Source organism: Equus quagga, chromosome 7, assembly GCF_021613505.1.
Source record: "Equus quagga isolate Etosha38 chromosome 7, UCLA_HA_Equagga_1.0, whole genome shotgun sequence".
Lineage (NCBI taxonomy): Eukaryota > Metazoa > Chordata > Mammalia > Perissodactyla > Equidae > Equus > Equus quagga.
This window is the reverse complement of record NC_060273.1, coordinates 77,664,730-77,678,275: the sequence shown is the minus strand read 5'-3', so window position 1 is coordinate 77,678,275 and position 13,546 is coordinate 77,664,730. Positions and strand designations below refer to the sequence as shown.

At 44.6% G+C, this 13,546-nt stretch overlaps 3 protein-coding genes across 3 annotated transcripts in view; all 3 read left to right on the top strand.

The window, feature by feature from the left end:
- The first annotated feature begins 1,879 nt into the window (after nt 1-1,879).
- LOC124242615 (protocadherin gamma-A2-like) lies at nt 1,880-4,342 on the top strand. The gene has a single exon (XM_046667779.1). It carries the CDS (start codon nt 1,880-1,882, stop codon nt 4,340-4,342), a length of 2,463 nt encoding a protein of 820 aa, XP_046523735.1.
- A 2,529-nt stretch (nt 4,343-6,871) lies between these two features.
- On the top strand, nt 6,872-11,481 carry LOC124242385 (protocadherin gamma-A3-like). Its single transcript, XM_046667367.1, has 2 exons — nt 6,872-9,424; nt 11,426-11,481. The coding sequence occupies exons 1-2, from the start codon at nt 7,001-7,003 to the stop codon at nt 11,438-11,440; spliced, it is 2,439 nt and encodes an 812-aa protein (XP_046523323.1). The 5' UTR covers nt 6,872-7,000; the 3' UTR covers nt 11,441-11,481.
- Nucleotides 11,482-11,960: 479 nt separating this feature from the next.
- The window catches only part of LOC124242614 (protocadherin gamma-B1-like), a 4,254-nt gene continuing 2,668 nt past the window's right edge, over nt 11,961-13,546 (top strand). Inside the window, exon 1 of the mRNA XM_046667778.1 lies at nt 11,961-13,542. Coding sequence (XP_046523734.1) covers nt 12,102-13,542 — 1,441 coding nt within the window. The 5' untranslated portion in view covers nt 11,961-12,101. The remainder of the gene's footprint in view (nt 13,543-13,546) is intronic.

Below are 13,546 nucleotides of genomic sequence, written 5' to 3'. Positions count from 1 at the left end.
ATTCTCACAAAGAAGAACCAGAAGAACTTACAGCTATACACAACTATGTACTGGGGCTTTAGGGGGAAAGAAAAGGAAGAAAAAGGAGGAAGATTGGCCACAGATGTTAGCTTAGGGTGAATCTTCCCCTGCAGAAAAAGAAAAGAGAGAGAGACAGCAAAAGCATCAAAACACTGTTGATGAAAAAGTTTTAAAAAAACAAACTAGAAGCTCTACTAGAAAATATGAGTTTCTATCTATTGTTTCCAGTAAGTATTTCATCAGTATTCTTCTAGAAGAATAGACAAGAGTAAAAATGAAAAAAGTTCGACAGGGAAGAAGCCAAAAGGCAAACAGACTGAAGTGAGACCAGAAGTGGGCAATTTCACTTAAGAATATTGATTCAAAGTCTTAATTAAGATATCACCAAATCCTATTTACTATATATTTTTAAAATAATATTTATAGCTTATGACTAAGTAGGGCTTATTTCAGGGATGCAAGAATATTTCAATATAAAAAAATCTAATAATGTAAAACTCCATATTAAGAGATTAAAAATAAAAGCCATATGTTCATCTCAAAAGAGACATAATAGAGCCTTGAGAATATTCAACACGTGATTAAAATTTCTTAGCAAACTGAGAATTGAAGGAAACTTCCTTAACTTGATAAAGAGTATCCATCAGACATTTATAGAACTACCCAAAGCAATCTACAGGTTCAATGCAATCCCTATTGAAATCCCAATGACATTTTATTTTTGCAAAAATAGAAAAAGTCCATCCTAAAATTCATATGGTATATCAAAGGACCTCTGATAGCCAAAACAATCTTGAAAAAGAGGACAAAGAAGAAACCACCTTTAGTCTCTTTAGTGTTCCATCCTGCCTTCCCCCTCCAAGCACAGGTACTGAGGTTCTAGAACACTACTCTAGCCTCTTTCCTGATCCAATCCCACCCTTTAGGATTCGACTTCAATCATGTCCTGGAAAAGTCTTTCCTGACCCCCACATCTAGGCTGGAGACCCTTCCTGTGCATTCCCCAATTGCCCAATGGTTCCCACTAGCATAGCAGTTTTCATATTGTATTAAAATACTCTGTTTACTTTCCTCTGTCCTCCCCTATCCTGTAAGCTTCCTGAGAGCTGGGACTGTGATCATCGGGTCCACCATTTCTATCTCCAGCATGGGTTAGGCAAAGTGCCAGGCACATGATAGTCACCTAGTTAAGTATCTGATAATTCAATAATTTACATAGAGGTTTTGAAGTTAAATATGAAGCCATCAAGCACAGAAATTCAAAATATATAACCTTAGAAAATAATGTAGCTAATGCTTTTAAATTGACCTTACTGTCTGTGAATATAAAATAGATTAAATATGTTTGGAGCAAGGATAAATGGCAGCCTTGATTAATGCCTTGAGCATTCAATAATACTTTCCTAGCAACTATTATCAGTCACATTCGTTTGTACCATTCTTATTAATTCTGAGAAAAAGGCTCTGGACGTGAAGGTTACTTCTGAGGTATCTTAGAACTGTAAGATTCTTCAAAGCAAACTTGAAAGTCGCAAGGCTAACAAACAAGAAACAACTTGGTTTAACCTGAGTGGGTGCAGAAATTGCTTAGGCCTCTGAGCGTCGCTGTTGACCACCTAAGAAGTAAAAGCCTGAGAGACATCCTGCCAACGTTACGGCTCCCACAACACAAAGGACGGGGCATTTGGCCCACAAGCTTCAGGGCGGCAAAGAAATTCAGTCCAGCAGCCCACTAGTTCTCTCCACAGTGACCTGGGTCCTGTGAATGCTGATCGCCTCAGACCCTGAGGAATAAAGATTGGGAATCCTGCACTGGATGCTGGAAAGTGCCTCGGGAGAAAAGACTGCAGGAGAAGAAATGGCGGCTCTGCAAAAGTTGCCACACCGCGGAAAACTGGTCCTGCTGTGCATTCTTTTGGCGGCTCTGTGGGAGGCCGGAGCTGGACAAATGCGCTATTCTGTGCCAGAAGAGGTGGAAAAAGGCTCCTTCGTGGGCAACATCGCCAAGGACTTGGGTTTGGAGCCCGTAGCGCTGGCAGAGCGTGGGGTCCGCATCGTCTCCAGAGGTAGGACGCAACTCTTTGCTCTGAACTCTCGAAGTGGGAGCTTGATCACCGCGGGCAGAGTAGACCGGGAGGAGCTCTGCGCTCAGAGCACGCGGTGTCTGGTGAATTTTAACATACTCCTGGAAGATAAATTGAATATTTATTCAGTAGAGGTAGAAATAAGAGATATTAATGATAATGCCCCTCGCTTTGGAGTAGAGGAACTGGAGCTAAAAATCAGTGAAATGACTACGCCAGGGTTCCGGATTCCTCTTAAGAGTGCGCATGATGCAGACATAGTAGAAAACACCCTCCAGAAGTACGAACTCAACCCAAATGACCACTTCTCCCTGGATGTGCGAAGCGGAGTGGATGGTAACAAGTACCCGGAGCTGGTGCTGGAGCGCGCCCTGGACCGCGAGGAAGAGGCGGTTCACCACCTCGTTCTCCTGGCTTTCGATGGGGGCGACCCGATCCGATCTGGCACCTCCCGCATCCGCGTGGTGGTCCAGGACGTAAACGACAACGCGCCTGTTTTTACACAGTCCGAGTACCGTGTAAGTGTTCTGGAAAATATCCCCCTAGGCACGCGGATACTCACAGTGACCGCCACTGACGCAGATGAGGGATACAACGCTCAAGTGGAATATTTTCAAGAGAAAACCCCTGGAGAATCCTCAGAGGTATTTGAGCTTAAGTCGACATCTGGAGACATAACAATCATAAAAAGTCTAGATTATGAGGAAGCCAAATTCCATGAAATTGATATTGAAGCTCAGGATGGTCCGGGCCTTCTGACCAGAACGAAGGTTATTGTCACAGTTCTAGATGTGAATGACAATGCCCCAGAATTTTACATGACCTCTGCTACTAGCTCAGTTCCTGAAGATTCTCCTCCAGGAACCGTAATTGCACTTTTCAATGTACATGACAGAGACTCTGGACAGAATGCATTTATCACATGTTCACTCTCGGAGAATCTTCCTTTCAAGTTAGAAAGGTCAGTGGACAATTACCACCGACTGGTTACAACCAGAGCCCTTGATAGGGAACAGTTTTCCTCTTACAACATCACTGTGACCGCTAAAGATGGAGGGAACCCGTCTCTGTCCACGGATGCTCACGTTTTGCTGCAGGTGGCAGACATCAACGACAACCCGCCCACCTTCCCCCACATGTCCTACTCGGCCTACATTCCAGAAAACAACCCCAGAGGGACCTCCATCATTTCCATGAAGGCCCATGACCCCGACAGTGATGACAATGCCCATGTAACTTATTCCTTGACTCAGGACACCCTTCAGGGGGCACCTCTATCCTCTTACATCTCCATTAACTCCGACACTGGTGTCCTCTATGCGCTGCACTCCTTTGACTACGAGCAGTTCCGTCACCTGCAGCTGTGGGTTATAGCTCGGGACAATGGGAAGCCACCGCTCAGCAGCAACGTGTCGCTGAGCCTGTTTGTACTGGACCAGAACGATAACGCACCCGAGATCCTGTACCCCACCCTCCCCACCGACGGTTCCACTGGCGTGGAGCTGGCACCCCGCTCCGCAGAGCCAGGCTACCTAGTGACCAAGGTGGTGGCAGTGGACCAAGACTCAGGCCAGAACGCCTGGCTGTCCTACCGCCTGCTCAAGGCCAGTGAGCCAGGGCTCTTCACGGTGGGGCTGCACACGGGCGAGGTGCGCACGGCACGGGCCCTTCTGGACAGAGATGCACTCAAGCAGAGCCTGGTGGTGTCCGTCCAGGACCATGGCCAGCCCCCTCTCTCAGCCACTGTGACTCTCACCGTGGCCGTGGCTGACAGCATTTCAGACGTCTTGGCTGACCTGGGCAGCCTCAATCCCTCTGCCAACCCGGGTGATTCAGACCTCACGCTGTACCTGGTGGTGGCAGTGGCGGCAGTCTCCTGCGTCTTCCTCGCCTTTGTCATCGTGCTGCTGGCGCTCAGACTGCGGCGCTGGCACATGTCGCGCCTGCTCCAGGCTTCAGGAAGCGGGTTGGGGGGAGTGCCCGCCTCACACTTTGTGGGCGTGGATGGGGTGCGTGCTTTCCTGCAGACCTATTCCCACGAGGTCTCCCTCACCGCGGACTCGCGGAAGAGTCACCTGATCTTCCCCCAGCCCAACTACGCGGACACGCTCCTCAGCCAGGAGAGCTGCGAGAAAAAGGATTTTCTATCAGCACCTCAGTCTTTACTTGAAGATAAAGGAGAAGAAACATTTTCTCAGGTAAACTCTCTTCACAATATATTTATCAGCTATTGCTAAAATAAGTAAAATTACCTCTTAGCTGCCTCCACTGTTTACCATCTCTCTTCTATTTCACGTATTTCCTTGTGAATATATTAAATTTTTAGGAAGTGAGTCATGGTGACTTATTTTTCGGTACTTCTAAGTGTTCACACCCTGTAAGGGAGAAGAGGAGCTAGAATCCTTGTGTCATGAGTCTAAATCAGGAGTTACTAGGTGAAGATGATGTTAAGGTTATCAAAAGAGCACTGCATTAGGACCTGAGGTATCTGGTTTCTCATGCCTGCTTTCCCATCCCTGGGCGAATCATCTCATCTGCGTGGGTCAACAATCCCTTCTTCAAAATATGAAGGTTGAATTTTATGTTTATTCAAGTGCTTTAAAATTTAAAGGTATTATGTTTTATATTTGAGTTGTTTATGAATATTGAAACACTTTAGGTGCTTGATTCCTTCTCACTCAATCTTAGTATTTTCTCTTCAGTTTGGCAGTGAGGTTCTTTTTACTTGATTTGCATGACCTTCCCTATTCAAAAGATGGAAATTTAGAAATATATATGCCTTACCATGTTTTTGGAAGGTATGTCACAGTGTCTCTGCTTAGTTAAAAATCTCATTTGCCTCTAAAGTAGCTGTGTTCCTTGAAGAAATGATTGAGTTATAATTTGCTCTATAATAAATGGGCAGTATTATAATAAACACATTTCTCTTTGATGTTTTGTTTTTCTCATATCTGGAAATCATATTGTCTTTTTATCCTTAAAACAATATATATCCTCAAGGGCTTCAGAGACCATATCAAATAATTGCCCCTAAAGATCCTCCTTATGCATCTCTCTTCTCAAAGTTTTTTCTCAGCAGCTGTTAAAAACATTTCCAACACCTCACCCAACCTCAGTGCCCCCCACAACCGGTTTTCCTTCCCCATTCCTCTTCCCATGTTGGCTTTTGGTATGTTAGTTATATATTTAATAACAGAGAACAAAGAATACACTAATGTTCTGTGCAACTGGGATCATTTTTTAATTTTGATTTGGAAGTAATCGTGTACTTAGTGAATCTTGTATTTAATGGTATCATCTTTCAAGCTGCTGTGATTCTTTATTATATTCAAGGGCATCTGAGGGGAAATTTACCTGAGACAATGTGTTCCATTGTGTTTATTACTAACACATAATTCGCTGTGAGATAAATTGGAACTCACTGTAGAATAATACTTTATAACATCTTTACAAATAAGTAAACAAAAGTATGAACTGAGGAAAATTAAACACAGAGTTCCTTTTAGTGTGCACAGTAACTCTTCACAAGAATAAATGCCTTATGCATAGGTATACAATGCAGCATGATTGAAATGACAAATATATTTCTCTTTCTGTGCCTAAAGAAGAAAACAAATACAGGAAAAGGGTTTCTGGAACCTAAAAGTTTATCTCTACTAGTTTCACTTTTGGTCTTTAAAAAACATCCTCACGCTCTAGGGGCTGGCCCCATGGCTGAGCGGTTAGGTTCGTGCGCTCCGCTGCAGGCGGCTCAGTGTTTCGTTGGTTCGAAGCCTGGGCGCGGACATGGCACTGCTCATCAGACCACGCTGAGGCAGCGTCCCACATGCCACAACTAGAAGGACCCACAACGAAGAATATACAACTATGTACCGGGGGGCTTTGGGGAGAAAAAGGGGAAAAAATAAAATCTTTAAAAAAAAACCCAAAAAACAAAAAAACATCCTCACGCTCTAGATTTAAGCAAAGTGAACTACTTGTAGTACCCTGAAGTTCCGTGATTTTCTCTCACATCTAGGCATTGCCATGCTGTTCTGTCTCACATCCAGGCTTTTTCCCTGATCCACTCCTGTCGTGTTTCCTGGGAAAGCCTTTGCTAACCTCTGAGGCCAGGTTGGAGGCCCTCCCATTGCTCTCGGCTTCTCTCATTATCATAGTTATCTCAGTGCACTGTAACTCCTTGTTTGCTTTTATATCTTCATCAGCTCAGTGAAGGAAGTGGCTATGTCTGTATTGTACACTTAAATCCCCAGATATTGTCTTAATACCCAATTATATCTTTGTTTAATGAATGAGTTAAATAACAAATATTGAAATTAAGATGTCAGGTTATCAAGAGCAAACTTCAAGAGGTATAACCTGTAAATATGACTGATATTTCTGTGTGGTTCTTAAACTTTTGTCTGAACGTTTCAAAACAGCAACTCCAGTGTGTTTAAAGCAATATCGGTGGCATTAAGGTTAGTGCATGGCTTCCCGAGGAAGGTAACTTGACGTCATAACTTTAACATACAGCAATTCAATTATGTGAACTAAACACCAGTCCCATTACCTCTGATAAAAAGGATTTCAGGTGTTTGTAAACTTTTAAAACGGTAATTTGGGTTTGTCTGAGAGGGTGCAGTAAACGGTTAGGCCTCTGGGCGTCGCTGTTGACCACTCAAGGAGGAAAACGCAGCAGGAGAGCTAGTCGATTTCGTTGTTCCCAAAAAGCGAAGAACCAGCAAATCAGACTCAGAAGATCTGGGGCTGCTACAAAGCTCAGCCTCTCAGTCAACCTGCTCTGTGACCTATGAATTAGGCCCATGAAATGTTAGTTCCTTGAGAAAAGAAGATTGGAGTCCGTCGTGGTAAATTGGAACCGAATGCAGAGAAAATAATTCACCAAAAAGGATATGACCAATTACCTGAGATTCAGAACCGGCGGTGGACTGGCCCTGCTGTGCGCGCTTCTGGGGACGCTGTGCAAGACCGGGTCTGGGCAGATCCGCTACTCGGTCCCGGAGGAGCTGGACAAAGGCTCCTTCGTAGGCAACATCGCCAAGGACCTGGGGCTGGAGCCCTGGGAGCTGGCGGAGCGCGGAGTCCGCATCGTCTCCAGAGGTAGGACGCAACTCTTTGCTCTGAATCAGAGAAGCGGCAGCTTGATCACCGCCGGCAGGGTAGACCGAGAGGAGCTCTGCGCTCAGAGCACACGGTGTCTAGTAAAATTTAACATCCTGGTTGAAGACAAATTGAAAATTTTTGATGTAGAAATAGAAATTAAAGATATTAATGATAATGCCCCTGATTTTGTAACAGAGGAATTGGAAATAAAAATTGGTGAATTAACAGCTCCTGGAACTCAGTTTCCACTTAAGACTGCATTTGACCCAGATGTGGGCGTCAACTCTCTGCAGAACTACGAGCTCAGCACCAATGACTACTTCTCCCTGGCTGTGAATAGCCTCTCTGATGGTGCCAAGTACCCAGAGCTGGTGCTGGAGCGTGCTTTGGACCGTGAGGAAAAGAAAGTTCACCAGCTTATCCTCATTGCTTCTGATGGTGGCGACCCTGCCCGCTCTGGCAGCTTGTGCATCCAAGTGGTAGTTCTGGATGCAAATGACAACCCACCAGTATTTACTCAGCCCGAGTATCGAGTAAGCGTTCAAGAGAACTTGCCGGTGGGCACCTGGCTGCTCACGGTGAATGCCACTGACCCTGATGAGGGATTCAATTCTCAAGTGTCCTATATACTAGATAAAATGCCTGGGAAGATTGCTCAGATTTTTCATCTCAACTCAGTCACTGGAGATATATCAATATTAAAAAGTCTAGATTATGAGGATGCTATGTTCTATGAAATTAAAATTGAAGCACAAGATGGACCAGGTCTCCTTTCAAGAGCTAAGATTCTAGTCACAGTTCTGGATATGAATGACAACGCCCCAGAAGTTACAATCACTTCTCTCATAAGATCAGTCCCTGAAGAGGCTACTGCTGGAAGAGAAATTGCCCTTATCAATGTGCATGACCGGGATTCTGGGCAAAATGGGCAAGTCACAGTTTTCATTCTTGGAAATATGCCCTTTAATTTAGAAAAATCAATAGACCAATATTACCGCTTAGTGACAGCCAGATCCCTGGACCGTGAAAAAGTGTCTGAGTATAACATCACTCTGAGGGCAACAGATGGAGGAAGTCCACCGCTGTCCACCGACACTCACATCACCCTGTATGTGGCAGATATCAATGACAACCCACCTACTTTCACTCATGACTCCTATTCGGCCTACATTCCTGAAAACAACCCCAGGGGAGCCGTCATCTTCTCTGTTACAGCCCAGGACCCTGACAGCATCGAGAATGCCCACATCACTTATGCACTGACTGAGGACACCATCCAGGGGGCACCTCTCTCCACCTACGTCTCCATCAACTCCGACACTGGCGTCCTGTATGCGCTGTGCTCCTTTGACTTTGAGCAGGTTAGAGACCTGTGGCTACTAGTGACAGCCAGTGATAGCGGGAACCCTCAGCTCAGCAGCAACGTGTCCGTGAGCCTGTTTGTACTGGACCAGAATGATAACATGCCTGAAATCCTGTACCCTGCTCTCCCTACTGATGGTTCCACTGGTATGGAACTGGCGCCCCGCTCCGCAGAGCCTGGCTACCTGGTGACCAAGGTGGTGGCAGTGGACAGAGACTCAGGCCAGAACGCCTGGCTGTCCTACCACCTGCTCAAGGCCAGTGAGCCAGGGCTCTTCACGGTGGGGCTGCACACGGGCGAAGTGCGCACGGCGCGGGCCCTTCTGGACAGAGACGCACTCAAGCAGAGCCTGGTGGTGGCAGTCCAGGACCATGGCCAGCCCCCTCTCTCAGCCACTATCACGCTCACCGTGGCCGTGGCTGACAGCATCCCAGATGTTCTGGCCGACCTGGACAGTTTTAGCCCCTCTGCCAACCCAGAGGATTCAGACCTCACACTGTACCTGGTGGTAGCTGTGGCTGTGGTCTCCTGTGTCTTCCTCGCCTTTGTCATCATACTGTTGGCACTGAGACTTCGGCACTGGCATAGGTCCCGCCTGCTCCAGGCTTCGAGAGGTGTGTTGCCGGGCATGCCAGTCTCTCACTTTGTGGGCATGGACGGGGTGCAGGCTTTCCTGCAGACCTATTCCCACAAGGTCTCCCTCACCTCGGACTCGAGGGAGACTCATCTGATCTTCCCCCAGCCCAACTACGCGGACACGCTCATCAGCCAGGAGAGCTGTGAGAAAAGCGAGCCTCTCCTGGTATCTGAAGATTTACTTGAAACAACAGGAGACCCCAAGCTACTTCAGGTGAGTTTACTTCTTTCTTTGAATATTATAAAGAAAAATTATTCCAGTATGGTTATTATAAAGCTTTAATATACCACATTTATTTGAAAATAAAGCAATACGGCAGTCATTAGTCCTGTTGTTTAAGTATTTGTCCCCCTCTTCTCTGGGCCTATGGTAGGGCTGCACTTCCTGGCCTAGTATGGCTGAGTGGGCTTAGGTAACTAGTTCTGGCCAACGCATTGTAAATGGAAGTAGGTGTGTCTCTTCCTGGAGGAAACTCTAGTTGCCATTGTGAGAATGTCCAGATCTCTAAGTTACTCTTTGGAATCATGACTGCTTTTTATACCTGAGTCCTTGAATAACTATGATGAGAGAAGAGCCCTGTGGTTGACTCAACACTGATCTGTATACCTGTGATAAATAGACCTTTTTCATTTTAAATCCCCGTGATTTGAAGTTTGTTTCTCCAGCCTACCTAGTCTATCCTGACTGATACAAATAAAAAATACATATAAATACTAGGTATATTAGGCTCCCGTAAAATGATGCTTAACTCCTTCCAAGCCAGGCTATGCTCTTTTCATGTCAATGACATAAAAATTGTAGGGTAAAAAATAGAGAGATTGGTCAAATTTACCTGGCCTGTAGTCCCTATTATGGATACCTAAAGTGTGTGTGTGTGTGTGTGTGTGTCTGTGTATGTGTGTTCATATTGATTTCAGGCTTTTGACTGAAGGTAAGTAGTTCAATTGCCTAAACTGTTATGAGCCTTGGAGTGCCATTTCTTGTGTTTTGAGAAGGATAAAAAATAAATGTAAGGAGATATGTCTCAGCCTCTGTGGGAGATTTCTAGATCATCCATTCCAACAATGGAATAGGAGTCCTACAACTTTCTTGGGCTAGAAATTGTTGGGCCATTTCGAAATTTATGAAATTGTTTTCACCCATGAAAACACATCAGAGAGTCATCCAAAATTAAACCAAATGTTTTTCATTATATCTTAAGCAAAGGAACAGATCTCTCCCTCAATATCTTAGGAAAGGGTACTTTCAAAAGTGTGAGACAACAGAGCCTGAACAAAATAACTGAAAGCAGAAAGGGTGTAGTCTCACTCAAAAATGCAAATACATCACAGAAAAAAAGAGCACATAAACTTTGGAATATCATTGTTAGGAAAAATATTTATAATATTAGTATCACTTTCCTTGTAAGGAGAAAAAAATACTAATTGACTAGTGCCAGGGGAATTTTAGTTTCTCAAAGAGAATTTTCTAAGAATCCCATATAAAACAGCCCACATATATGTTGTGAAAATGCACAGAGAGCACAAATGTACTACAATTTCCATCTACTTGTATAGATAATGAAAGGTCTCAGACATCCCATTTTCACAAAAAGTATTTTCTTTAAGGATGAACGAGAGTTCATTACAATAGAAAGGGAGGAAGGTTTATAATAAAAGGAACAGAAACTTTAAAGGCATGAAGTAGAGAAAAAAAGAGAAAGGATGTCTTAGGAAGACAGATAATAGTCTGTTTTAACTGGAGTGTAAGATGAGTATGGGTTACCACTGTAAAATAGTAGAATAAATTGTTGAGTTGGCATCTAATTGGGTAATGCATTTGACATAAAGGTGTTTGTTTCAGTTACGAAGACCAGTTCAAGGATTACAGAGTAAGTTCCAAAATGTGGTGTCTAAGAACTCTCAGTGCCTCTCCAAGATTTACCAGTGATCAAGTCAAATTCATTTTACTTATTAGTGGTATAAATTGATTGGAGCTGAGAACTGGCATTATGGAGTAGTGTATATATATTCATATAGTAAAGAAGTGCTCATTTCACAAAATAAATATGGTGTAGACTTGGTTCAGCTTTATAAAGGCATATAGTGTGCTCAAATACTAAACTGATCCCTTTAACAAAATATCAGGGTCTGCTGTACTTAATGGGGTTATCTATGTTTTAATAAGATGAGCAATACATTAAAATAAGTCTAGGACCTTGACTCTTTTTTGCAGAGACTATATCTTTGAAAAGTATTACTGAATTGATAAAATGGAGAGAGTTGAAATACTAAATAAGGGAAGTTATGGATTTACAGAAATGTAAGGATCATAGTCCACTAAAATGTGGATAAAAAGCCAGTAACCTATTTGGTTACAACCATACTAGTCATGCCAGTGTTTATAAACACAGTGATATCGTTGAAGATATTTTTGACCCCAAAATGGAAAAAATGGCTGTATGCCTTGTGAAAAAATTTTAATGAAACAAGAAGAATGTAAAATTAGGACAACGCTGATGAGATGATGAAAAACTAGAAAATATCAAATTTAAAGGGAAAATTTGAATACTTGGTTCTTTTCAACCAATAAAAAGACAAGGTACATAGACTCAAGAGCTTACATTTTGAAGATAAACAGCTGGGCAATATGCAGTTTTCCCAGACAACCTCCGGGCGCCGCTGTTGACCAAAGGGAAGAAAAGCACTCTCGGTTCTGCAGGAGCCTGGAGCAGGGTGCTCGCCTGCTTTGTCCTGCGCACCTCCGAACGCCAGCACCGCTCCTGTGCACCCTCAAGTGCCGAACAAACAAGTCTTACCTCCAAATCACAAAAGTCCAGGGTGCTGTCACCCTGGATTTTTTAAATATCCCAGAGACATCTTGAAAAGAAATTTCTCAGAGGGCTCAAGAAATGCAAAGGAGCTCCAGAAAAGCTGAAACGATGAAAAATCAGGTACTGTTTCTCTTCCTGTTGTCTTTGTTGGGCAGAGCCATCTCCCAGCAGATCCAGTACGTGATTCCCGAGGAGCTGGCCAAGGGCTCGCGGGTGGGGAACCTCGCCAAGGATCTGAGGCTCAGTGTTCAGGAATTGCCAGCTCGAAAATTGCGGATTAGTGCAGAGGATTTTTTCAGCGTGAGTGCGGAGAGTGGGGATTTGTTAGTGAGCGGTAGAATAGATCGAGAGAAGATTTGCGGGAGGAAATCTGAGTGTGCGCTTGAATTTGAAATGGTCGCTGAAAACCCAATGAATGTTTTCCACCTGATTGTTGCAATCCAAGATATTAACGACAATGCACCACGTTTCATTGCAAAAGCCATTGACTTGGAAATCTGTGAGTCAGCCTTACCAGGGGTAAAATTCCCCCTGGATTCTGCGCAAGATGCAGACGTAGAAAGTAACTCACTGAAGATATACACTATCAACCCCAATGAACACTTCTCTCTGTCAACGAAGGAAAGTCCTGATGGAACTAAATACCCCGAATTACTGCTGGAAAAACCTCTGGACAGAGAACAGCAGAGCTCCCACCGCTTAATCCTGACTGCCACGGACGGCGGGGACCCTCCTCTAAGCGGCACCACGCAGATCCGGATCCAGGTCACTGATGCCAATGATAATGCTCCGTTGTTCAGCCAGGAGTCTTACAGAGTTAGCCTCCAAGAAAACGTGCCTCCGGGAACCTCCGTGCTGCGGGTGATGGCTACTGACCAGGACGAGGGCGTTAATGCAGAGGTCACCTATGCCTTCCTCAATGCCCCAACAAGTACCAGCCTCCTGTTCAATCTCAATCCAAATACTGGCGACATCACAACCAATGGTACATTGGACTTTGAAGAGACAAGCAGATATATATTGGGTGTAGAAGCCAAGGATGGAGGAGTGCACACGGCGCACTGTAATGTTCAGATTGATATTGTTGATCAGAATGACAATGCCCCAGAGGTGACGTTCATGTCCTATTCTAACCATATTCCCGAGGACTCAGACCTTGGAAGTGTAATAGCCCTCATTAAAGTGCAAGACCAGGATTCTGGGCAAAATGGTCTGGTAATGTGCTATATTCAGGAAGAAGTTCCCTTCAAATTAGAATCCACCTCCAAGAATTATTACAAACTGGTGATTGACAGTGCCCTAGACCGGGAGCAGATGGCAGAGTACAATGTCACCATCACAGCCACAGACAAAGGTAAGCCGCCCCTCTCCTCCAGTACAAGCGTCACCCTACACATCGGCGACGTCAACGACAATGCTCCGGTTTTCCACCAGGCCTCCTACGTGGTCTACGTGGCCGAGAACAACCCGCCCAGCGCCTCCATCGCCCAAGTCAGCGCCTCAGATGCCGACCTGGGACCCAA

Coding starts and splice junctions, on each gene's coding strand:
- LOC124242615 (XM_046667779.1), top strand. CDS start 1,880: ATGGCGGCTCTGCAAAAGTTGCCACACCGCGGAAAACTGGTCCTGCTG.
- LOC124242385 (XM_046667367.1), top strand. CDS start 7,001: ATGACCAATTACCTGAGATTCAGAACCGGCGGTGGACTGGCCCTGCTG.